The sequence below is a fragment of the Ochotona curzoniae genome, unplaced genomic scaffold (genome assembly GCF_017591425.1).
Source record: "Ochotona curzoniae isolate NIBS_2020 unplaced genomic scaffold, NIBS_Ocur_1.0 contig_4792, whole genome shotgun sequence".
In the NCBI taxonomy this organism is placed as follows: Eukaryota; Metazoa; Chordata; class Mammalia; order Lagomorpha; family Ochotonidae; genus Ochotona; species Ochotona curzoniae.
Window position 1 is genome coordinate 2,333,236 of NW_024466389.1, and position 25,889 is coordinate 2,359,124.

Here is a 25,889-nt window from a genome sequence, read left to right on the forward strand (position 1 = left end):
CAAGACCGCCACGAAGGCCTGCCAGCTTGGAGAGCAATGAAGAAAGAGACAGCAATGGAGGAACTGAGGGGCCCAAGCGCCCGTGACCACTCAGCAGGGCGACTGCGGTCGGGGCTGGCGAGCCAGTGACGCTGCCAACGCCGTGCACACCAGCCTTGCTACAGGCACCCCAATCAGCGAATGCCTGGCACCCATCCCTGCACCCCGAGTGTCTCCCTGCTACTTTCCTGCCACAGCTGTGAAGCCTGCCCTGCTTTTTTTTAAGATTTACTTATTTTTATTGGAAAGTCAGATGTACACGTGTGCTTGCAGCAGCATCCCTCACCCACGCCAAGGGGCAGAAGCAGCCAAGTACGTGCAGAGGGATGGACGAACGTGAAGGATCCGAGGGAGGGTCCCTGACCCCAGCCCCCCACGCCCGGAGCAGAGAGCAGCGAGGAGCCCTTACCGGTGTCCCCGGGCGCCGGCAGGAGGCCAGGGATGTGCTGCAGCCCCGACACCAGCAGGTTCTCAGGCAGAAGGTGGAGGGCTGGCTCCAGCGGTGGGTGTGGCTTCAGGCTGTACTGCAGGCTGCAGCCCTCAATGACAGTGAGGTGCTTGTTTTCTGTGGGGAGAAAAGCCCATGGGATGGCTGGGACCAGAGGCACCAGACTGCCAGGACTCTGGAGAGGAACTCCCAGACAGAACACACGGCCCTGAGCAGACAGGGGAGCAGCCACACCCGGCTGAGGCAAGCCTCTGACCAGAGTGCAGTGAGAAAGGGCCTTGATTTCCATCCAACCCAACAAGCTCTCCTGCCTGCCTTCCCCGAGTGACCACAGCCGGGAGTGTCCGAAGCTCACCCCTCCAAACACCGGCTGGCCATGCTGGCCATGTGCACAGTGCATGAAGGCCACGAAGCGCGACAGGTTCACTTTGGTCATTCTCTCATGGAAGAAAGAGCTGAGAACAACCAGCTCCTCAAGGAGAGGAATGAACGAAGACTGCATGCTCAAGGCCCCGCGCTCAGGAACGGGACCTGCTCCTTGGACGCTGGAAATATCTCTGGGGGGGCGTCTGCCTGCGAGGCTGCAGGGGCAGAACCGGCAGGGGTGCCACAGAACGCCAGCGGGGATCACGGCCTCCACGTAGGAGCTGCCCAAGGGCTCCAGAGAAGGCCAACAGAGGAACAAAGCCTCCACGTGGGAGCTGCCCAGACAGTTCCCTGGGAACTATGGCACCCACTTCGGTCCCCCTGGACCACCAGAGCATGCATGAAAGGTGAGGGCTTTCTGCACGGATGGGAAACCCTCCTGGAGGTGGAAAAGGCAGCCTGAGGCCACGTGAGGACAGGGAGGAAAGGAAGCCCAGGACAGCCTCACACACTCCTGTGTGTGTGTGTGTGTGTGTGTGTGTGTATGTGTGTGCCAGGGCCCTGGGGGTCCAGGGGAGCCCAGGGAGGGGGCTTTCCTGCTGTGTAGACAGCACCTCTCAGTCCCAAGGCTACATCACCACTTGACACTCTTCTGCAAGTGCCAACAGCAGAGATGAGCTGACGGGCCTGTGGCTGGCTCCTGTCATGGCCCTGCACAGCCCAGAGGACACTGGCACCACCAGTGCCCCCAAACCCCCCAAACCTGGCTCCTCTCAGGGCCCTGCATAGCCCAGAGGCCTTGGCACCCCAGCACTCCCACACCTGGCTCCCCTCAGGGCCCTGCACAGCCCAGAGGATGCAGGCACCCCCAGTGCTCCCACACCTGGCTCCCATCATGGCCCTGCACAGCCCAGAGGCCACGGGCAACCCAGCGCTCCCACACCTGGCTCCCATCATGGCCCTGCATAGCCCAGAGGATGCAGGCACCCCCAGTGCTCCCACACCTGGCTCCCCTCAGGGCCCTGCACAGCCCAGAGGACACTGGCACCCCAGTGCTCCCACACCTGGCTCCCATCATGGCCCTGCACAGCCCAGAGGCCACGGGCACCCCAGCGCTCCCACACCTGGCTCCCATCATGGCCCTGCATAGCCCAGAGGATGCAGGCACCCCCAGTGCTCCCACACCTGGCTCCCCTCAGGGCCCTGCACAGCCCAGAGGATGCAGGCACCCCAGTGTTCCCACACCTGGCTCCCGTCAAGGCCCTGCACAGCCCAGAGGATGCAGGCACCCCCAGTGCTCCCACACCTGGCTCCCATCATGGCCCTGCACAGCCCAGAGGCCACGGGCAACCCAGCGCTCCCACACCTGGCTCCCATCATGGCCCTGCATAGCCCAGAGGATGCAGGCACCCCCAGTGCTCCCACACCTGGCTCCCCTCAGGGCCCTGCACAGCCCAGAGGACACTGGCACCCCAGTGCTCCCACACCTGGCTCCCATCATGGCCCTGCACAGCCCAGAGGCCACGGGCACCCCAGCGCTCCCACACCTGGCTCCCATCATGGCCCTGCATAGCCCAGAGGATGCAGGCACCCCCAGTGCTCCCACACCTGGCTCCCCTCAGGGCCCTGCACAGCCCAGAGGACACTGGCACCCCAGTGCTCCCACACCTGGCTCCCGTCAAGGCCCTGCACAGCCCAGAGGATGCAGGCACCCCCAGTGCTCCCACACCTGGCTCCCATCATGGCCCTGCACAGCCCAGAGGATGCAGGCACCCCCAGTGCTCCCACACCTGGCTCCCCTCAGGGCCCTGCACAGCCCAGAGGACACTGGCACCCCAGTGTTCCCACACCTGGCTCCTGTCATGGCCCTGCACAGCCCAGAGGATGCAGGCACCCCCAGGGGGCCCCAAAACTGCACAAGCAACAAACATGCTTGCCCACATTTCACACACACATACTGCTCAAACATACATGCACACACACGTTACATGCCTAGTGTTCACATACACACACGGTATTCAAACATACATGCACAGACGTTACATGGCTAGAGTTCACACACGTGGTACTCAAACATACATACACACATGTTACATGCCTAGAGTTCACATGCACACACGGTATTCAAACATATATGCACACACGTTACATGTCTAGAGTTCACACACGGTATTCAAACATGCATGCACAGACATGTTATATGCCTAGAGTTCACATACACACGGTATTCAAACATGCATGCACACGTTACATGCCTAGTGTTCACATATACACACGGTATTCAAACATACATGCACACACATTACGTGTCTAGCGTTCACATACACACACTGTATTCAAACATACATGCACACACGTTACATGCCTAGAGTTCACACAGACACACAGTATTCAAACATGCATGCACAAATGTTACATGCCTAGAGTTCACATACACACACGGTATTCAAACATGTGCCAGTGTTCAAATACGCTGACTCACACTCACAGTGGTCACACACCATGCCAAGCCCGCTGCTCAAGGTTCCTAAAGATCCTGCAGGAGAGAATTCCTAGAAAGCTAAGAATTCAATGCATCCGAATTGGAACCACCAAGCTTCCGACTGCTCCCATACCCACCCTGGACCACCTCTAACTCAGCCTGCCCCCACCGCCCACACCCGCTCCCAGCCAGGGAACCAGGCAGCAGCCTCAAAGACACATCACAGGCGCAGAGCGGGCACAGCCTCAGCTCCGGGTCCACACCTGCCACACTCCCACCCAGCGGCAGAGGGACCCACACCTCCCCTGCCAGCTCCTGGCCAGGCCCGCCTGGTGTCCCTCTGGCTCTGGGCAGAGCAGAAAGCCTCCTTGCACTGGGGCAGCCTCTGGCCACTGCACCTTCCAGAAGACGAGGGACCGGTGGGCCTTCCCAGGAACATACAGAGACTCCAGAGTTGGGGTGACGGGTGACTGTACCATGTAGGGCTGAGCACCAGCGGCCAGCACCAGCAAGCAGCACACAGGGGGTCAGCTGTCCCCCTGAGGGGCCCCTTCCCAAGGCCACATCCTTCCCTCGTACACTGTCACAGGGTAACAGGCTGTGTCCAGGCTGTGCAGCCCAGTTCTCCACATGACACCCAACTCCAGATCCACGGGAAGTTCTCCCAAAGTGAAGGAATGAGTGAGCAGGTTCTCACAAGGCACATGACACAACAGGGCCCAGGGGAGCGGCTGGACTCTTACGTTCCACGGGGTCCTGGAGCAGCGGGTGCAGGAGGGCTCTGGGGCTGCCATGGTAAAGCCTCAACCTGCAAGACAGAGCAGGGACCATGTCACCACCTGCACCCACACGCCCCCCAGGTCAGCCACACATCTCCCCCCACCGCTGCCCCCACGAGCTTTCTAAACACAGTCCAGCTCGTCCTTGGCAGGAAACACAGGCAGCTGACCACAGCACTGGCTCCCCAGGTGCCCAGCGCTCTCAGCCCAGCGAGTTGGCATACAAAGAGCCCTGTGCCCTGGTGGCCAAGGACACTGGGAGCTCATGCAGAACCCTGGAATGCCACCACGGAAGACAGTGCAGGACGACGTGCTGTGGCCACAAACTGCAGCTGAGCTTCTCCCTGGCGGCGATCACACACTATGACCCACTGGACAGCAGGGCCAGAGGCCAGGATACTGCACTGGTCAGCCCCCGTGCCAGCAAGAACCACCCAGCCCGAGGGGGCCATAGGGGAAAACGTGACAACAGCCCAGCTGGCAGGACTCAGCATGAGCTGAGTCGCTCCGGACGTCCAGTTCCAGCGGGGCCTGGCACACAGCAGGTGGTCAGCAGGGTCTGCTAACAGATCCCAGCTGCTCACTGGGTACCTGGGGGAGACAAGCTCTCAACCTGATGACTGAGGGGCCCCAGGAGGCCACACTGTTGCCATCCTCACATACAGATGAGTGAGCTTAGGGTCACAGGGCTGAACCCCCCAGGGAATCTGCGACACCCGGCCACATCCAGCCACCACCTGGGACCGGGGCCAGGCCTCACTGGGGCTTCATTCCAAGCCCAGTCAGAGCCCCAAGAGGGAGCCACCCCAGCAAACACTGCCGGGGACTTGCGGCAGGCAGGGCTGACAAGCTGGTCTCCAGTGTCACCAAAAGATGAGAAGTAAGACGCTGGGCAGCCCCCACCCCAGCGAGGACATGAGGAGGAAGATACCGCTTGTCCTGAGAAGCAGGGGTGGGAGAGTCCAGCTTGGTGCTGAAGATCCGGAGGATTCCAAAGCCACACGACAGCGACTGGAGGGTCCCGTCCCGCTTCCTGCCTTCGGTAACCACCTCCACCACGGCCACAATGTTCGGGTGGTTTAGGGACGTGTGAAAATACAGGGGCTGCAAAAGAGAAATCAGAGGTGGACCACACGTCCTCAGCCTTGCAGAAAAGGAAGCGAGGAGGGCAGCTGGGGGGACGGCAGGGAGGCCGCAGGGTGCCCGGGACCTGGGCCTGTCTACCACGCGCCCTCGCAGGGAAAGCCACACCTGCCCAGGGTGTGAGGGAAGAGGCTGAGCCCAGGAAAGGGGCCCCCAGAGAACCACGTGCTGCAGCAGAGCCTCGCTCCAGGGCGCCTGGCACCCATGACATCAGACTTTGCATCCACACTTCAGCAAACGTCACTGACCAGGGAACCAGGATCAGGGCAATGAGCCTCCCTGCCCTGTGGGACGGACAACACCACGCAGGACCAGCAAGAGGGGCTAAGAACGCGCCCAACGCAAACACACTGGCCTGCTGACCACCCCCACACCTTGTGGAGCCTCACACGAGGCCCAGCGAATGCAACGGCTGTCACAAGCTGCCAATGCTGACGTGTGACTGTCACTGAGTGAAGGTCCACATAGACTAACTCTGTTTAAGTTCTTTTATCCATTTATTTATTTATTTCGGAGGCAACAGAGAAAGGAACAGATAACGCACAACTCCTGTCCACTGGCTCACTCGCTAAAAGTATGGGGCGCGGCCAGGCCAAGGCCAAAGCAAAGAGACAAGCCCGGACTCCCACGCTGGGGACAGGGCCCCGACTCCTGAGCCCTCGGCTGGCGGCCGCGGTCTGCACCGGCAGGATGCTGGAGTCAGGAGTGGGCGCTGGCGTCTATCACGGGCACTGTGACATGGGCTGCCGGCCTGCCAACCCGTGGCCTGGCCACCGGGCCTGTGTTTAAGGAGGTTTCCTCAGGTGCTCAGAGCCCGACTGATCGCTTCCCTCAGACACAAGGTCACCTTGGGGGCCAGCACTGCTGGGAAGGAGGTTATGGTGGGAATGCCAGTTCAAGGCCCACTCCCTGTAACACACCTGATTGCAGGCCAGGGACACGGACCCTGCCACCCCTGTGGGAGAGCCCAACGGGGCACCAGGCTCCGGGCTTCCACCTGTCCCAGCCTCAGTCACTGTAGCCATTTAGGCAATAAGCCAGCAGATGGAAAACGCTCTGTGTGTGTGTGTCCCTCCCTTAAACAAAAACCTCCTTGGAACATCTTACCGAGCTTCTGTGGAGTGTGGGCATTCGACACCCAGCAGGTAAGACAGCACTTAGAGCACTCACGGCCCACAGCAGTGTGCCAAGGGTCCAAGCCTCCGCAGCTCAGCTTCCTGCTCCTGGGCACCCTAGGGGGCCACAGGTAAAAGCCCCCAGTGGGGCGGGGGGGGTCACTGCCTGGGAGACCCGGATGGAGTTCCCAGCCCCCAGCCCTGGTCAATGTAGACATTCAGGGAAATGAATCAGCAGATGGAAAATCAGCTCTCCGTGTGCGTGTGTCATCTCTGTCTGTCTGTCTGTCTCTCTCTCTGTCAAACACAATTTTAAAAACTATAAAGCATGTCTTTGGGACCTAAGCCACACAGGTGGCATTCCTGTGGCTATTTGCAATCAACGTCATGCCCTGACTGTGGGCCTCCCTGCTGTCCAGGGAGCGACAAGCGACACTTGGCACACGGCTTCCTCTGTGCTGCCGCTCCCCCAGCTCTGTCGTGCTTAGTGAGAGCTGACAGCACAGAGGACAGGCCCGGGGCCGCAGGGCTGGGCGGCTGACCAGCAGCAGGCAGGCACCCACCGGCTACCGAAGGCAACATCGAGCAATGGTCCCCAAATCAACATCCACGTGTGGGGGAATCCCTGGAATGCAGCCACCAGCCGAGCACCAGCAAGTCCCTGCCCCCAGGACAGAGACAGGCAGGGAGGGCCGAGGCCGGGGGTGCCCCAGCATGACTGAAGGAACCCGAGGCCAGGGGTGCCCCAGTGTGACTGAAGGAACCCGAGGCCAGGGGTGCCCCAGCGTGACTGAAGGAACCCGAGGCCAGGGGTGCCCCAGCGTGACTGAAGGAACCCGAGGCCAGGGGTGCCCCAGTGTGACTGAAGGAACCCGAGGCTGGGGTGCCCCAGTGTGACTAAAGCTTGGAAGGAACCCACTGTTAACGAGGCATTACCATGGAGTCACCAAGAAAGCGTTTACTGTGATCACAGACTGTCAGCCGGGGATAACAGAGAGACACATTAAAACCTCAGCCAGGGGCATAAATCGTCATTCTATTATCTCGTACTGCAAAATGATGAAATAATGACCACCGGGAGGGGACAAGTGCTGGGGCTAAGAGAGAATTATGTGTCTGTTCCCGGGATTCGAGCGCTGTCTCTTAAAAGTCAAGCACGCCACGTCACCTTGCGCACCGGCGCCCGCTTGAGCTACCTGAACGGCCACCACTCGCTCTCACCCTTGGCTCTGATACTTACTGGTCACCTTGAAGCGGTTCTGGCAAAGGCTGTGCAACCAGCTGCTCTGCGAGGGCTACCGCCTCTCTCTTCTGCTTACCAAACACAAAACAAACCCTCCAAGTCCCAGAGTCCCGGCCAGAAGCCCAGGTACCGACATGCAGAGTGAAGTGGGCCAGCAGGGCCCAGCCGGGAAAGCTGCCAGAACGACCACCGAAAGGGACACGTACTCTTTGCCGGAAGTTGTCTGCTGGCCCTCTGGTGCAGGGACAGCACCACGCAAAACGTGTAAGGACCCAGGAAACAGGCGATGGGGTCCAGCTGCACACACTTTCCTGCAGGACACATCAGGACTAAAGCTCCAGACCCCATGTGAGTATAACACTTCCGGGCACAGGAAGCCAGGCCCCAGTGCACGGCTCCAGCCATCTGCACAAAGTCACTGGGGCCTCGGGCCCATGGGTGGCCTTCCCGACTGGCACAGGGGCTGAGCGTGGTGGCAGTGGCACTGTGGAGCAGGACACTGAGCACCAATGGGCAAGGCCAGATGAACAGTGCAAGTCAGCCTGTCAAGTCGCCTGCAGGATGGCCCCGACACAGCAGCCGCGGGCTCCCTTCTCTCCCACCCACCCATCACCTCTCACTCGGTCCGCACTGGACAAGCTTCCTCCCCGACAGGCTGAACAGGTTAATAAATCATTTAAATGTACCTGTCTTAACGCCTTCAGCTTCAAAAACACAGGCACCACTCTGTCCGGGGCGTGGTTCCCACCTGTCACCCACAGTGACAGGGCCGACAGTGGGCCCAGCCGCCTCTGCAAAGGATTGTGCTCCCCCACTGCACAGATGCCCTGGACGTCCAGCTCCAGCATGGGGCCTGGCGCACAGTAGGTGCTCATGGACCCCGGCTGCACACTGGGTGCCTGGAGGGGCCCCAGGGGGGCCATGCTGTTGCCATCCTCACATACAGATGAATGAGCTTAGGGTCACAGGGCTGAACCACGCCCAGGGAGTTGGCGACACCCAGCCACATCCAGCCAGCACCTGGGACCGAGGCCAGGCCTCCCGGGCATTCCAAGCCCAGAGCCCCAAGGGGGAGCCATCCCGCAGATGCTGCTGGGGTCATCTGCAAGCTGTCCCCGACGGTGGGCAGCTCAACCGCCACAGCACTGAGCCCAGCCCTGGCAGCGTCACAGAGCGAGGTCCTCTGGCATCCGGCATCCCTCCACGTGGGGTTCAGAGCCCCCCAGGAGTGGGCTGAGGAAAGCACCTTCCCCGAAGAAGGGGCCTCCCTGCAGACAGAAGGGCGGCCAAGACCTGCTACGGGAAGCCGCTCCCAGCAAAGGAGCCCCTGCGCGTGAGGTAGGTTACACCCTGGGGGCCATGGCCTCCCTGCCGGCCACACAGAGAACACGTGGGGCAGCTGGCCCTGCAGCGAGAGGGTTAAGCACCTCCAGAGGCAGGCTGATGTACACGCCGCTTGCAAGGGCGTGCAGGAATTTCATTCGGATTACACTGATGCTCCCTGACACAGGCCGCTTCCATAGGGGCAATTACGCGCCTCTCCTTACTCTGATGGATTCGAGCTGTCCAGGAGTCGCTTTCTCATCGTTTGCCACAGCCCGGGATGCTACCCAATTACCCCGTGATGGACTGGCCGCTGCAGCGACACCTGCGCTCTGGTGCCCGGAGCAGAGAGGCCCCCCAACCCCGCTCCAGGCTCAGCTGTGTAGAGAGCACCCCAGGATGCTGGCCCAGCACCCTCCTCCAAGGAACAAAGCTGGGGAAATAAGCTATGCCAGGGCCAGTTCAGGAGTGGACCAAAGGAAGAGCTATGGCCACCTTGCAAAAGGCAATGTGGAACTGCACGGCCCTGTGGTCTCCAGGAGCATTTTTCAGGAGACGTTTTGCAGTGTAAGCATGAGTTATTGACCACCTCAGGGGAAGTGAAGGGCGATTCCTCTCCACAGGGGAAGTCTCGGAGGAGCACGCAGATCCTGAGCTCGGAGCTGAGCGAGGTCTAGGGGGCTGCTCTCCAGGGCCCCCCACACCACGCAGACCCCACACACGGGTACACAGACGTACTTCTCAACAGCCGGGGGCACCTGAGCAGGCTCTGGGAGGAACGGGTGCGTCTGTGGGTCAAGGAGAGAGCCCATTCCCCTAGGCTGTGAACCACACGCACAGCTCGGCAAACCCAGGCGCACAGGGCCACTACACCAGACAGCCAGGGGGCCTAGGCACAGCTCTCTGCCACTGCAAATGAGATCACCCACCTAGGCTGGTGGTGTGCAGGAAACCAGAAGAAGATCTTCCCCAAACTTCAGAATCACCTCTAGAGAAAATAAGGGGTATCTTCTCCCCCTTCCGTTTCAACAGCAGTCAAACCACCACACCGCGGTGCCAGGGCCTGCCCACCTGCGGGACCCCTACACAACCCTGCTACACACGTGTGCAGACACAGAAGTGGGCCTCCGAGCACACACCCAGTGCCAAGAAGAGCTTTGTGGAGTCACCTGCACGTCTACCAAACCCCCTCCTCTTCCCTGAAAGGCAAGGAGCCCGAGGAGGCCCGCTGCTGAGTGGCCGGCAGCTCACTCCTGGAGCGCCACTGGCCCCTGCTGCTCACCGCGGGCACAGCAGCTGCAGGAGGGCAGCATGGCATCCTTGTCGCCCGCACAGGCCCTGCTGCGTCTCCACCCTAGGGACTCCAGCGCTGGAGGGTGCAGCTTCTTGCAGAAACATCAAGCACCCTGCTCTACCATCCTCTCTCCCACCCCTGCCCTCTGCCCCACCAGGCTCGGGACAGGAAGGGGGGAGCGGCCCAGGAGGCCCCACCACAGAACAGCACCTGGATCTGAACACCTACAGAAGGCAGTGGCGTGGCTCCTAGGGTGGTAGAAGAGGGGGTGCGGCTCCCTGCCCTCGGCCACAGGAATGCAGTGAGTCCTGCACACTGACTCTGGCACCATGACCTGTGCAGACAGCCCGAGGACCAGAGGAGGGAGATGGCCCATCCCTTCCGATGTAGGGCCCACGGCCACCTGGGTCATGCTTACCAAGTAAGGCAGGCAGATACCCTAAGCAGGGGGCAAAGCGCTCTCAGAGGAAAGCTGAGATGAGGGGAGGCGAGGGGCCAGGGACAGCAAGGCCTTCCCACGCTGCTGCTGCTCCACTTCCAAAACTCAAGCCCCAAGTCAGAGGGGCATCGGGACAGGCTCAGAGCACAGCTGTGCACCCCACGCACCCCACGGCCCATCCCACCACACACCACCTCATAATCAGGGCACCAACTCCCTCTCCACGCACCTGACCAGGAAGCAATGACCTAAAGTGCTTCGGAGCCCAAGGCCAGCCCAGAGCAGGAACAGCACAAACACTGCACCAGCACTCACCACGCCAACCTCCACCCAGTCCTCCACTGGCTGCCTCAGCCTCCCCTTCTATGCACGAGTCCAACCCGCTAGCCCTGGAAGGTCACCCCAAGAACAACACAGGCTGCATCAGAACAGGTCACCAGAAACCCAAGACAAGCCCCCTGGAGCAGCATCACAGTGCCCAGAGGACGGCGGGAGGGTCGCTGTGCCACACGCCCGCCACACGGTGTAAACTCCTCGGGGGCACACTGGCCAGAGAGCCGATGGAGAGCTGAGCTACAGGGGCGGTGCTGCAGTGCAGTGTGGCATCCACACCCCACAGGCGGCCAGTTCTAGTCCCGGCTACTCCACTTCCAGCTCCTTGCTACTGGCCTGGGAAAGCAGCGGGCAGTGGACCAAGTGCTTTGGCCCCTGCACCCACGTGGGAGACCCAAAGAAGCTCCCGGCTCCCCGGGCTGGGGCTGGTCCAGTTCTAGTCATTGTGGCCATTTGAGGAGCAAACCAGTGGATGGTAGATCTGTCTCTCTCTGTTTCTTTCAAGTACATTAATTCTAAAAACAAACAAAAAACCCGCCTGAACAAGCTGGCTGGCATCAGTGCTGTCGCACGCATTTCGAGCTAGCATCATGCGGTGCGCGTCACCTGCCTGCCTCATACAGCGTCTTCCTCCACCGCCACATGAAGTCGTGAGCGTGGGACAACAGTGCTGACACATGCAGGACCCCTGGGGTGGGAAGACACACTCACAGCCAGCTGAGGCGCAGGCCAACAGTGGCCAGAACACGCTCCTGCAGAAAAGAGGTGCCAAGGACAGTGGGAGCGCCGGGCTGTGCTCATTGTCACAACCCCACAAAGGTAAAACCAGTGCAGCCATGACCTTCTCAGGGAGCAGCCTCAGCAGGCACCCTGTCCCCACAGGCCTGAGTGTCCACACGTGGTCCCCACCCCTCCCGCTCACACCTTGTCCCCCTGCCCCTCCTGCTCACACATGGTCCCCCAGCTCCTCCTGCTCACACATGGTCCCCCAACCCTCCCGCTCACACATGGACCCCCAGCTCCTCCCGCTCACACATGGTCCCCCAGCTCCTCCCACTCACACATGGTCCCCCAGCTCCTCCCGCTCACACATGGTCCCCCAGCTCCTCCCACTCCACGTGGTCCCCCAGCTCCTCCCACTCACACATGGTCCTCTTGCCCCTCCTGCTCCACGTGGTCCCCCAGCTCCTCCCACTCCACGTGGTCCCCCAGCTCCTCCCACTCACACATGGTCCCCCAGCTCCTCCCAGCCAGTGCACATGGTACAGCCCAGCTCATCAGCACGACTGCCATGACATGACTGCCTCTCAGAGTGAAACCACAGCAGCCCTGGGAAGGCTGCCGGCCCAGCCCTGCACCAGCACACCAGGCCCACCCACCCTCACAGGGCCAGCCCTGCACCAGCACACCAGGCCCACCCACCCTCACAGGGCCTAGCCCTGCACCAGCACACCAGGCCCATCCACCCTCACAGAGCCCAGCTCTGCACCAGCACACCAGGCCCACCCACCCTCACAGGGCCAGCCCTGCACCAGCACACCAGGCCCACCCACCCTCCACAGTGGTCCCCAGCTCCTCCCAGCACACCTGGTCCCACCCACCCTCACAGTGGCCCCAGCTCCTGCCACTGCCACACCACGCCCACCCACCCTCACCAGGGCCCAGCTCCTGCCATGCCACACCACGCCCACCCACCCTCACAGGGCCCAGCTCCCCTGCCCTGCCACGCCACGCCCACCCACCCTCACAGGGCCCAGCTCTGCACCAGCACACCAGGCCCACCCACCCTCACAGGGCCCAGCTCCCCTTCCCTGCCACACCACACCCACCCACCCTCACAGGGCCCAGCTCTGCACCAGCACACCAGGCCCACCCACCCTCACAGGGCCCAGCTCCCCTGCCCTGCCACTCCACGCCCACCCACCCTCACAGGGCCCAGCCCTGCACCAGCACACCAGGCCCACCCACCCTCACAGGGCCCAGCTCCTGCCCTGCCACACCACGCCCACCCACCCTCACCAGGGCCCCACTCCTGCCCTGCCACACCACGCCCACCCACCCTCACAGGGCCCCAGCTCCCTCCTGCCACTCCACGCCTCACACCACGCACCGCACCCACCCACCCTCACCAGGGCCCAACTCCTGCCCTGCCACACCAGGCCCACCCACCCTCACAGGGCCCAGCTCCCCTGCCCTGCCACACCACGCACTGGCTCCCCACACTCCCACGAGAAGCCAGCAACCCTGTCCTGCCGGAAGCACCCTCATCTTGTCCTATGCGACTTGGCCAGGCAGACTGGCCCTTCTGCACTCTGCCCAGGCAGGCTGACCTGTCCACCTGTAGGTCCCCTTCTAAGCACTTTTCACACCTTGGCAGTCCTCTGTTACCACACTGGAGGCCACCCAATGGCTGTAACCTATGAGGTGAGCACCGCCATCCCCCTCACGGCAGGATGCTGCACGACCTTGCGCCACTGGTGCAGCCGTGTGGAGAAGGAACACAGGACTGGCAGATGGCCAACGCACAGCACCCTGGGCAGCGACAGGCCACTCAGCTGGGGCCAGTGCCACCTGCGCAGTCTGGAAGCACAGCTTTGGCATCACCTTCGACCCGGGCATGTCACTTCACTGACTGGTTTTTGCCCATGGTAGACAGGCACAGGCAGCCACGCCCTAACTTGAACTCCGCAGCTCCTGGGTCCCCCTCCCTCCCTCCCGGAAACCAAGTGTCCCAGCGTGACCTCATCTGCAGCCAGCCCCCAGGGAGCCCGCACTCCCGCCGTCGCCAGGCCTCACCTCGTTGAACAGGACCCTGGGAGGCTGCCGCGAGAGCTGCTTGGCCGGCTGCACCGTTGTCTTCCACGTCCTCCCGAAGAAGTGTCGGTAGGTGATGTCAAAGAGAGACACTCGCAGGTGGCACTCGACCTCCGACAGCACCTCCAGCAGCCCCTAGGACACAGCAGGGAACAGCCCCGTCACGGCCCAGGCCGCTGCCTGACGAGGCAGCTCCCAGCCCAGGGGTCAGGGATCAGCAGCCAGCTTCCTTCTGGAACTCTCCATGGCTCTCAGCGGGTTCCCGGTCAAAGTACCTGTCTCCTCTGGCCAGTGGGGGCCCCCAGAACCGACACAGGGGTGAGACCCACCCAGAAGACACAGGCTGGCGTCCAGGCTGCTCCACTCTAAATCCATCTCTCTGCTAATGCATCTCAGAAGATGGTCCAAGGCCTGGGCCCCTGCACCCAAGCAGAAGAGCAGAAGTTCCTGGCTCCTGGCTCTGCCCTGGCTCAGCACCAACCAGCGGATGGAAGAGTTCGCTCTCTCTCTCTCTCTGTAACTCTGCATCCATCTCCATCTTCATCATTTTAAAATGCCTTTTGTGTTGCAGAACCAACTTTGCATTTTTGCAATGACTGTCCCTTGACCGTGGCCCAGCTCCCGTACCAGCAGGCAAGGCCCTGGCTCGTGGACCCGTGGAGTCCAGCACGGCATGCGGGCGCCCACACCTGGGGACACCAGTGCTGATTTAACCGCATCCTGCATGTCCCAGACTCATCTGAACATCAGAGCTGCTGCTCCCACTAGAGTAAGCCGGGCGAGTTCTCCCGCGGCCTCCTGGAGGACGCTGTCTGGGCATTAGGCCTGGCAGTGAGGGCATCCCTGAGGCACCAGGTCGAGTGTGCCAGCCCCTCACTCCAGCCGCCCGCTGACCTCCTCCTGGGAAGCGCTTTAACCAGCCCTCGGCTTCAGCTGGCCCTGCTGCGGTCCTGTGGGCATCTATGGAATAAACCAGTGGACAGATGTTCCCCCTGCCCCTCAAACGGTAATTTAAAAATTCTGCAGAGGGCCCGGTGCGATGGCGCAGTGGTTAAGGACCTCGCCTTGCATGCCCAGGATCCCATATGGGCGCCAGTTCTAATCCCGGTAGCCCCGCTTCCATTCCAGCTCCCTGCTTGTGGCCCAGGAAAGCAGTTGAGGACGGCCCAAAACTTTGGGACCCTGCACCCACGTGGGCGTCCCAGAGGGGGCTCCTGGCTTCAGATTGGCGTAGCACTGGCCGTTGCGCTCACTTGGGGAGTGAATCATCAGACAGAAGATCTTCCTCTCTGTCTCTCCTCTCTGTATATCCGCCTTTCCAATAAAAATAAAATAAATCTTTTAAAAAAAAAATTCTGCAGAGCATTCATTTCCCCCTTCAATGATGCCGCTTTTCCTTGCATTCCTAATGCTGGCACTCTGCGCATTCTTCCCGCTCCTTTTTGTTCCTTCATCAGTACCACTAGAAGTCTAGCCATTTTACTAAGTTTCGAACACCCACAATGCAGCTGGCAGGCTCTCCCGTCACCTGTTCCCCCTTCCCACCAGCGACGTCTGCTCCTCAGCGCCACCTCTCTGCCACTTCCTTGTATCTGTGTTTCTGCACAAACAGCAGTGAAGCTACAGCCTCTGTCTTCTCTAACATACACAGGACACAGACAGCTTGGGGCCCCCCGCCCCGCACGCCGGGACAGCCAGCTGTCTTGCTCCACACATTCCGGCAAGGCCTTGGGTCTTTATTGCGACTATTTTCTGGTTTCCCTTCGAGTCCCTCTCTGCCCCACGGTCAGCTCGCACCGTTCAGGGAGGCTCAAGGTCTGTTCCTCGCACAGCCGCCGGGACACAGCAGCATTCTGCAGCATTCCCACGCTCTGACGTTTCCTGAGACATGCTTGTGGCCCAGCATGCACGTCCTGGCCAACGTTCCGTGTGAACTTGGCAAGACGTCGCTGCGGTCTACAAAGCCACACGCCCCGTCTACGAATCCACCTGGTGCTGCCTGGCGGGCCTGGAGGCCCTGAAGCCCGCAGTCAGGACAGCAGGTCCGAACGCTGCACTCTGAAACGCCAACTCACAAGGACAGCCCTCAGCAGGAGCCTGGGAACCCCCATTCCAGGCGAACTCCTGCCCCCTAAGAGGGGCTCCATGGTGCCAAGCGTCAGTGCCAAACACCTGCTTCCCACAACGCCGGCACGTGCCAGGCAACACCTCCTCTATGCCATCACACTCCTTGGAGGGATAGCATGCCCCGAGGGCCTACAGGAGACGGTCTTGGCGGCCTACTTTCCCTGGACTTCTTCCGCTAATGTTCCCTGGGACCCTTCTCTGTCCTTTGCTAAACATTTATTGTATGTATTTGAAAACTGAGTGACAAAGAGAAAAAAAAATCTTCCTTCCACTGGCTCACTCCCCAAATGGCCACGGCAGACAGAGCTGGGCCGGGCTGAAGCCGGGAGCCAGGAGCCCCATCTGAATCTCCACAGACAGCAGGGACATCTCCACTGCCATCTCAGGTACATTAGCGGGAAGCTGGAGTGGAAGTGGAGCAGCTGGGTCTTGAACCAGCACTCAAATGAGATGTCAGCACTGCAGGCATCGCTTAGCGCACTGCACCACAATGTCAGATCCCGTGTTAAGCTTAAGACATATGATTAAACATTGCAAATTCTGTAAGACAATCTTTGGGGCAAGCCTCAGGAGGACAACCAGCCATGGAACATCATCCAAGCAAGGGCTATCACACGCCACGGACATGGCTGCCAGCATGCCCAGGGCTTGGCCAGGCTGAAGGCAGGCCTCGCTGAGCCACACACAAGGCCGCCTCAGAGATCCAACGACCTCACCTGGCCTCTTGACTGCTTCACTGTGCACAGCAGAAAGCCTTACCCAGCACAGGAAGTGCTGACCGAGCCACTGCGGGTGGCCTGCTCTGTGCCAATGGGCCGCTCGGCCAAGTGATGGGTGCTGTGATTGAGACCCGAGTAAAGCAGCAGAACCCCACGTGCTTGCTGGGAGGGGGCACCACGAGCGGACATTACCTGTCTGATGAGCGGCCCGTCCAGCTGCTTCAGGACGCACTGAAATGCCGTCGACTCCTTGGCAGGCTGGCGCACTCTCTGCGGGTGCGGAGGCACAAGAGCATTGTGGGCAAAGATCCTGTGCCAGTCCCTCATGCCAGCGGTGTCTGAGGATGCCCGGGATCTCCAGGATGGCCTGCACCTTGACACGCCAAAGAGGAAAAGTGGTGAGGGCTACAGCACGCACCCAGAGCCTGACAAATCCCAAAGGAATTCCCAGGGAGGCCAACAACATTGCTGGTGGGCACCACGCTGCCCTACCCTTGCCAACTGCAGGCAGAGCTGTCACACAGGTGGGGTCCTGCTGATGCCCAGCCCTAGAGTGGGGCTTGGTGGAGGTGACTCAGTCTGAGACCATGAAGCCTGCAGCTCTGAGCTTGCAGGGCTCCTCTGCCTGAAGCTGCCAGGGCCCCTCTGGGAGAAGCCCCCTTAAGACATTTAAACAAACAACAACAACAACAACAACAACAACAACAACAAAACAGCCAGTTTGGGAGAGGCTGCGAGTGCAGGCGGCTTCCTGTGGGCCTGGCCCATTCCCAGGATTAGCTGGGGGTATCGGATCCCTGGCAGCCAGATGTGGATCTGAATCCTCCCTGGGTTACAGAGAGCTTGGCGTTGAGGTTGGATTCTGCTAACTAAACGCAAGTAAGGAGCAAAGGGGTTTGGTTCTCCAGGAGAGTAGTCCCTTACATGTCACAGGAGGGGCCAGCTCCTGGCGTCCCCAGGTACTGGGGCATCCCCAGGTACTGGGGCATCCACCACCCAGCAGCTAGAGGCCCCAGCAGGTCAGAACCAGGTCCCCCTGCCCAGCCAATGGGTTGGTCTCGGCATGTTGACCGCTGGGCTACTGTAGCCACGGCACAGCCCAAGGCAGACGGTCACCGTGTATGCCACCACCCGGAGCCCAGAGCCAGCACGGCAAGGTCACTTCTGTCCTTGGTGACGCACTGAAAACCACGTCATTCCATCTCGACCCTCGACCACACAGTCCAGGTGCCGAAGCGAGACCACACCCACACACACCGGGCAGCGATCAGCAAGGGAAGCCCTTGGTGCCTGAAGGATGAGCCTGCCAGGCTGCAGTACCCAGCAGAAGCTTTCTCTGAACAGGACAAAGTGCACTTGTCACTTTAAGGAAAACAACTATAAAAACGGCGCTGGCAGCAGCAAGCAGGGTTGAGAACATTCGTCTCCTCCACCGGCGAGCTGACAGTTTCAAACTTCAAGGTTTTTGTGATGAGACAGGCGGTGACACAGCAAACGCCGAAATCCTTCAGCCGTGTGTGTGTGTCAATACCGCAAATTCTGCAGAGCTCAGCAAGCAGGTACATCGCAAATGACACGGCCTAGGGGCAAGGAATCCAGCAAGGGTGCAAGATGCACCTGGGGGCCAGACAGACCCAAGACCTCAAACAGCCCAGGGCTCGAGTTTACCCATACAGTAGGAGACTACCCCGGGTTTCCCATCACCTGGTGCCAGTGCAACTTCCAGCTGCTCCACCTCCAAACCAGCTTCCTACTGAAGTGCCTGGGAAGGCAGCAAAAGATGGCCCAACCTTGGGCCCCTGTACCCGCATGGGAGAGCAGAGGCAGTTCCCGCTTGTGGCTTCAGCCTGCCCCTGGCCTGGCACTCGCAGCCTTTTGGGGTATGAACCAGCAGATGGAAGATCTGTCTCTCTCTCTCTCTTCTTTCAAACAAATAAGTGGAGGTTCTCAAAAGGAGAGAAGTTGCTGTGTGGCACTTAGACACAGCTCCAAGTAACGCCCATGGTGGCCCAAGAGGCCCCCAGCTGTCCTGAAATCAAACCCATAGGCGAACATGCCAGCAGACAGACGCGGGCATCTGTGCTCCAACAGGCCACGCGAGCAGACAGACACAGGCAGCCATGCTCCACCAGCCACACGAGCAGACACGGGCAGCCGTGCTCCAGCAGGCCACTCGAGCAGACACGGGCAGCCATGTTCCACCAGCCACACGAGCAGACACGGGCAGCCGTGCTCCAGCAGGCCATTCGAGCAGACACGGGCAGCCATGTTCCACCAGCCACACGAGCAGACACGGGCAGCCATGCTCCAGCAGGCCATGTGAGCAGAAGACGCAGGCAGCCATGCTCCACTGGGCCACGTGAGCAGACACGGGCAGCCGTGCTCCACCAGCCACACGAGCAGACACAGGCAGCTGTGCTCCACTGGACTGGGTGAGCAGATGGACTCGGGCAGCCGTGCTCCACCAGCCACACGAGCAGACGCAGGCAGCCGTGCTCCAGCAGGCCACATGAGCAGATGGACACGGGCAGCCGTGCTCCACCAGCCACATGAGCAGACACGAGCAGCTGTACCCAGCAGGCCACGTGAGCAAACAGACGTGGTCAGCCATGCTCCACTGGGCCAGACTGGAGAGGCGTCAGCAGACACGCAGATGGCCCCTCTTCTCACCAAGTCTGTCTTCATAAAGCACAGCCGGCTTGCATTTCAGTTTTTCCTACACGGACGCGTACCAGGCTCACCAAGCCTCCCTTTAAACGGTTGGTTCCAACATTCCTTGCTTGCCTTGTGCAATGCCATAAACACAGGGAGCTACAACTCACAGAACTTCCCCAGGGTGTTCAGCGACGCTGACAGGTGAAGTCCCAGCCACTCTGTCACCCACGGGGAGCCCCAAGGGAATCCCTCATTGCTGGCTCCACCTGGCCCAGCTCCAGCTGCTGCGGGCACGTGAGGAGGGAACCAGCGGATGGAAACTCTCTCTTTGGTCACTCAGGAGGAGCTATTCCGGCAGCCACATCCCCCGGCTCACGGGCAGCATGAGAGGATGCCACCGGCTGGCCTGAGACACACCCCAGGAGCCAGGCCCAGTCAGCCTTCGCTCACAGTGCCCCTGCCCACCAGGCACAGCCCTGGGTCCAGCAAATGGGGCAGGCATACAGGGCTGGCTTCTTCTTTTTCCTCTCCCAGTGGATTACTCCGGTCGGCTCATTATCCTCGTTTTGGAGGAAGGACCCTCTCCAACTCCCCTGAGAGCTGCCACGCCCACCCAGTCCTGGACAGGCCCTGCAGGGAGAAGCACGTGACCCACGCTCAGCCATCAGAAATAGGTCCTGGGAGACTGCAGCCTAGGCCGTCTCCTCCCCAAGGCCCGGGGCTGCCCAGCCAAGGCACCTGGGCCAAGGGGTGGCAGCTGTGTCCCAGGAGCCAGTGGATCCCTGAGGCTGCTGGTTCCTGCGATCCAGGGACGCGGGAGGCTGAATACAGCTCCAGCATCCTCCAACCCTGCTCCCTGCAAGTGCATGGTTCACCTGACGTTCACCTGACGAGAAGCAAGGTGCAGCTGGGATTAACCGTAAGGACACGGCATGGGGCCTGATAGAATCCCAGGGTTCCTGCGGGGACGAGGCAGCGAGAAGCCTGAAGACGGAGGGGCCAGGCTGTGAGCGGCCTGGAGAAGCCAGGACGGGAGAAAGCCACCCTGGCTCTGGATCCTAGGCCCCGGATGAGGAGGACCTGGGCTGCCTCCAGTCCCCCAGTCTGCAGTGTTCTGTTAGAGCAGCTACCAGAAGCCCGTTCGGCTGGATTTTCCTGAGTGCCACCAGCTGGACGGCTCCCAGGGGCCCCCCCCCCCCCGACTCATGTCCACACAGTGTCTGCTCCGCATGCTGGGCCAGCTTCTCCAAAAAGGACACCCGCCTCCCCCTGCGTCCCAGGTACCCCGCTCACCAGCACAACTCCTCCCTCGCTCTGCATCCCGGGTACCCCACTCACCAGCACAACTCCAGAATCATACACTCACACTCTAGCTGCTCCAAGGTAACTCTCCCCAGCCTGTCTGTCCCAGCAGCGTGCGTCATGAAACTGACCAGAGCACACACACAGCACGTGTCTAATTCACGGATGCCAGGCTCCCTTTGTAGGCCATTGCTGTAACCACCGGTACCCCACACCCCAGCAGGGCACCATCTGGGGCATCTGTGTTCTGAAAGACCTTGCCACCCACTCACAGTAACTCCTAAAGCCAGGAGCTGACGGTGGGCCATGGCCATCAGAGGGACAGGTGACATCTGGCAGGGAGCCTGTGCTGCCTCCCCTTGCCCGCCCCGAGGGGCTCCCCACCCTGGACCCTGGCACAGGACAGTCCAACACCTCCCAGCGGCCAGTTCCCTGGGATCTTGCAAGACTGGGGACTCCATGAGGCCGTGGCCGGGCCCTCAGCAAATGCTGCTTAACAACGCCCTGCATGAAGGGCGGACCCTGAGGACCCAGTGAACAGGAAGAAACCCCAAGCGGGCCGGCCCAGCAGTGTGGCCAAGCACGTCAAGCTTTATGTCTGCAGTGTCGGCACCCCACACGGGCGCCAGGTGTTCAAGTCCCGGCCACTCCACTTCCGATCCAGCTCCCTGCTAATGTGCCCGGGAAAGCAGCGGAGGACGGCCCAAGTGCTTGGGTCTCTGCACCCACCCAAGTGGCCTGGGAGGAGGTTCCTGGCTCTAGGCTTCGGCCTGGCACATCCCCAACCGTTGTGGCCACTGGGGGAGCAAATCAGTGGATGAAACATCTCTCTGTGTAACTCTGCCTTTCAAATAGATATATATTTTGGGGGGTAGGGGATGTAGAGGACATGAGCCAAGTACTTGACAAGAGGCCCACAGTTACTCCAGCAGCTTCCAGAGCTGAGTCATCACCCCCGTGCTGAGCTGGGGAGCTGAATCAGCCTGAGCACCCCAGTCCCAGCCGTCCCAGCCGTCCCAGCCACAGGGACCCCAGAGCTGACTGAGGCAGTGCAGCCCCTGCCCAGCACCAGAGAGGACAACGGGGGCCACCTGTGCCCAGCTTCGGGGGCTGGATCCCCAGCCAGCTCCACGGGCAGAGCCAGGGCAGCCGGAGAGGTGGGCTGGGGCTGAAGTGCCATCCATCGGAGGTTCCCAAAGAAAGAGAAGCCCCTTCCCGCCACCACCTGTGCTTTGGGGGATAGCTGCTGGGAACTCCCTCTAGTCTCCAAGAACAGCGAGGCAGAGGCCGGGAACGGATTAGGCCAGGGACCACAGGTAGGGGAGAGGGGAGAGGGCCAGCCCCGCCAGAGCTCCCTCGGCGTCCACCAGGGAGATGGACGCCGCACAGTCAGGCCGACAGGACAGAGCTGGGCAACAGGAGGCGGCTGGCTGGTGGGCAGCAGGGTGGACATGAAGGCCACAGCGGCCCCAGGCAGAGGCCCGCCGGCAACCCGGGCGCTGCAACGGGAGAGGCCTGGAGAGCGGGAGAGGATGCGCACGGACACGGCCCAGAGACCCGGAGGCCACGGGTCTCAGCAGAGTTCGGGCCGCCCGCTCCGCCGCCGCCTCGGCTGGGGGAGCTGCACCGGGACCCCCGGCGGCCTGGACCGCACCAAGTGCCCCGGAGGGGACGGCCGCGGGGCGAGGCAGGCGGGCAGGGCCCAGGGCCGCGCGCCGCCGCCGTGCGCCTCGGGCTGCGGGAGCCGCGCACGGCCGGCCCAGCACAGCATCCCGCCCCCAGGTCCCCGGGCCCCGGCCTCGCTCGGCCGCCACGCGCGGGGCCTCGGCCGGCCTCCCCCGCGCCACCGGCGCACATGGTTCCTCCCGCCGCCGCGGACCGCGTTACCAAGGAAACGGGCCCGCCACCGCCAGCCGAGCGGCCCGCGCCCGCGCTGTGGAGGAAGTCCTCTCGCCGCGCACGCAGAGCCCCGACCGCCCGTACCAGAGGAGCGTCGGGCCTCGCGGGGCCGGGAACCGGCTGAAGGGCGCGCCCCGGCTCGGCCAGCCGCGGGAAGAGCTGCGCACACCGGGCGCCCCGCGCTCAGGCCGAAGACCCGCCTCGCGTCACCCTCGTCGTCAAGGGCCTCGCAGCCAATCAGGGCTCAAGGCAGGGGGCGCCGCCTCCGCGCGCGCCAGCCAACCGGTGCGGCCGCCGCCTCGTCCCGATTTGCATAGCCGGCGATCCCTCAGCCCGTATCGGCCTGACGGGCGTGAAGGCCAGCCAATGAGAAGCTGCGGGAGGCGGGGCCGCGGGCGTCCCACGAGGTGAAGATGCTGCGGGCGGAACCTGCCCGGGCGAGCGGGATTTGGGGGGCGCTCGAGTCGCTGGGCCAGGGCGGGAAGGAAGATCCGGAGCGGGACTCGGGATCCGGAGCTGGAGCCCCCAGGTGAGTGGCGGGGGAGACCCCGGCGGGCCGCGCCTCCCCGGCCCCGGCGGCGGACGCGGCCGTGCCCTCCCGCTCGGCCCCCCGCCCCTCTCCAGCCTCCTCGGCGTCCTCGCCTCTCTCCTTGCCCGTCTGTCCTCGCGCCTGACCTCTGAGCTGACACCCGCGACCCCCGGCCGCCCCCGCAGCCTCGTCCGTCCCTGCGCGGCCCCCAGCTCGGAGGCACGCTCGGCATCCCCGCCGCCTGCGTGCACCCTACTCCCATCCTCCCACACGCGCTGCTCCCCGGGCCCCCCACCCCCGCCGCGCGGCGCTCGCCCCCAGGTGGGCACCCCCTCTCCACCTGGCCCTGCCCCTGGGGACCCTGAGGCTCCCCACACCCCCACCCGCCCGCCTGGCACAGGGCGCCTCCCCACCCCCCTACCTGCTGCTGCTCCTGCGGCTGCGGAGCCCCGTCTGCCGCACCGCTCCTTGCTGCACCCCCTCCCACCCCGCCTCCTGGCCCCGGTCCTGGGGGGCTCCTGCAGGGCTGTGCAGGTGGCCTGCAGCATCGCGGGGTGCCCCGGGGTGGGGGGAGGCCCCTGCACCCACGTCTCAGCCCTCCTCCCTGGTCACCAGCTCCCTCCCCACCCCCACTCCCCTTTTGCTGCTAAGCCCTAGTTTGTGATTCAGCATTTTCGGGGTGGGTAACTTTCTGGGCTCCCTGCTGTGGCAGAGAGCTGGGCTTGGGACCTAGGGCAGCTGGTGTGGGCGTTGGGGACCGCTGAGCCCCCTTCGGAAGCGAACCTCTGCTTGGCCCGGAGCAAGGTGCAGAGCCGGGGCTGGGGGCGGGGGGGGGTGGCCGCTGTCTCCCTCGCTTGCCGGCCAATGTTAAACCACATCCAAGGGCTCTTGGGGAAATGGGCCGTTAGCATTTATGGAAATTAATTCGCGCACATCCGAGGAGCGAGAACACCAAGTTCGGGCCACAGCTGTCCCACTATCTGTCATTTCAGGATTTCTGCTCTTGGCAACTCCTCCTCTCCCTCCAGAGCGCCAGCCCCCACCCTGTCCCCCAGTGCCGCATTCAGGCCCCGCTGCCCACCTGATTCATGCCTGGCAGTGTCCACCGCAGAGCCTGCTCCCCGGCACCTAGCCCCTGTGCTTTTGGCAGTGCGGGGACTCGCTGCACCTGGCTCCCGGGTTCCTGTCAGTGCAGCCCCAGTTGCGGCCTCTGCGGAGTCTGCACTCGCCTTGGTGGCAGACAGCGTTGGGGCCTCAGCGTGTCCCTGTCTGCTGGAGGTCCAGTCTGCCTGTCCCTCTGCTGCACCAGTGAACAGCTGCTGTGCTGGCACTCAGGGCTCAAGCCGGGCAGCAGGGCCAGCACGGGCAGGAGTTGTGGAAATGCGTGAAACCCTTTGCCGTGTGCATCTTGTACGGCTGGCAGGAGCAGGCCCAGAACCCACTGCCTACAGCAGGGCGGGTGAGGTGGACCCCTGGCTTTCTCCAGCCTTGCAGCCGAACCCTGGCAATTCAGGTGGCAGAGGTTTATTCTGGCAGTTTCCACTAAGGGCTTGGCAAGAGGAACTTCTCCACACCTTACTGTGTATTGGCACTCAGTTAGGGCAATGAAACCAACAGGGTCCAGTCCCCTCTGCTGGGGGTATCGGGGAGCAGAGGGGGGTCCCAGCCTCCAGGGACCCCGGCAGATACAGGGTGTGCTTGGTGCCTGGTTGGTATCTCCCCTAAGCAAGGAGCTGCCTCTAGGGGTGACCAAGCCCGGGGGCCCCTTCCCCGCACCTGCCTCCATCCCTGTTCTCAGCAGCCAGGAGGGCCTGAGCTCTCAGATGGCAGGGACTTCTGCAAGGTCGGGTCTAACTGCACACGCCCACTTCGTGGCATTCCTTCCCAGTTGGAGCTCTAGGAAGCCAGCGTGGCTTGGCTGCCCTTTGGAAAGCCACCGTGCTGGTGCCCTTGTGGACATCCGGGTCGCTGGACGGCTTAGAGAAGGAAGCAGAGAATAATTGCTGACTAGTCCCTTGCGGCCCGGCGGGGTACCCCATGCCTAAGGGCTGTTGTTGGTGACTGTCCATCCACACCATGACCAAGTGGTAAGACAGGAGCCAACAGAATGGGGACTGTCCACACCGCGATGGGACCACACTTCCTGCCTCATGTTACCCCAGGGCCGGTTAGCCTGGCTGGGGAAACTGAGGCCCGGGCAACACCAGGCTGACCCTAGGGCCAGCCCTTGCCGTGCCGTTCAGCCAAGCTCCCATAGATGTCAGACATCCCCCTGGCTGTTGGGCGTCTCGGGCTGCTGGCACGAGCACGGATTCGGTGCCAAAGCCTGCTGTGTTCCCTGGTGCCGCCTTTCCCTTCCGCGTATCGCCACCTGCTCCAGCTGCACTCATTCCACCCTTGGAGGACATCCAGGGACGGGTGCTTGGTGCCAGTGAGATGTGTGGTCAGCCCAGCCAGGGTAGCGGAGGACCTTCCCCTGCAGAACTCCGGTGACTTAGCAGGGTGGCCTGAGGCTTCCTGCTTGACCCGGGCTTGGTGGATGTGTGACGCGTCCTGCTCAAGTGGGCCTGCTGGGCTTGGTCACCTGTGCCACATCTTAGGGAATTCAGAGAGCGCCAGCCTTCCCCTTCCTGTACCCCTGCCCGCTGCCCCCACACCCAGGGTGCTGATATCCCTGCTTCAGTGGCGTGTCAGGAGGCCACTTGTAGCTACACTGAACAGCCAGAGGCCGAGGGCTTGTATGTGTCCCTTGTCTCAGAGCCGTCCCCTGCCCTGCCTTGCTCATGTCCTTTGTGTAGGTCTCCTTGAAGTTTTCCCACCCCAAGAAGCAGCCCATCCTT

General features: G+C 62.0%; 2 protein-coding genes across 2 annotated transcripts in view; one reads left to right on the forward strand and one right to left on the reverse strand.

The window, feature by feature from the left end:
* The window catches only part of NPHP4 (nephrocystin 4), an 81,837-nt gene extending 64,733 nt beyond the window's left edge, over positions 1 to 17,104 (reverse strand). The window contains exons 1-5 of the mRNA XM_040987647.1: positions 16,857 to 17,104; positions 13,801 to 13,953; positions 5,046 to 5,218; positions 4,079 to 4,143; positions 449 to 604 (exon numbers count right to left, since the gene is read on the reverse strand). Of these exons, the coding sequence (XP_040843581.1) occupies positions 449 to 604; positions 4,079 to 4,143; positions 5,046 to 5,218; positions 13,801 to 13,953; positions 16,857 to 16,991 (682 nt within the window). The 5' untranslated portion in view covers positions 16,992 to 17,104. The remainder of the gene's footprint in view (positions 1 to 448; positions 605 to 4,078; positions 4,144 to 5,045; positions 5,219 to 13,800; positions 13,954 to 16,856) is intronic.
* Positions 17,105 to 22,954: 5,850 nt separating this feature from the next.
* KCNAB2 (potassium voltage-gated channel subfamily A regulatory beta subunit 2) overlaps positions 22,955 to 25,889 on the forward strand; it is a 69,234-nt gene continuing 66,299 nt past the window's right edge. Inside the window, exon 1 of the mRNA XM_040987820.1 lies at positions 22,955 to 23,049. The gene's annotated coding sequence lies outside the window, so the exon portion shown is untranslated. The remainder of the gene's footprint in view (positions 23,050 to 25,889) is intronic.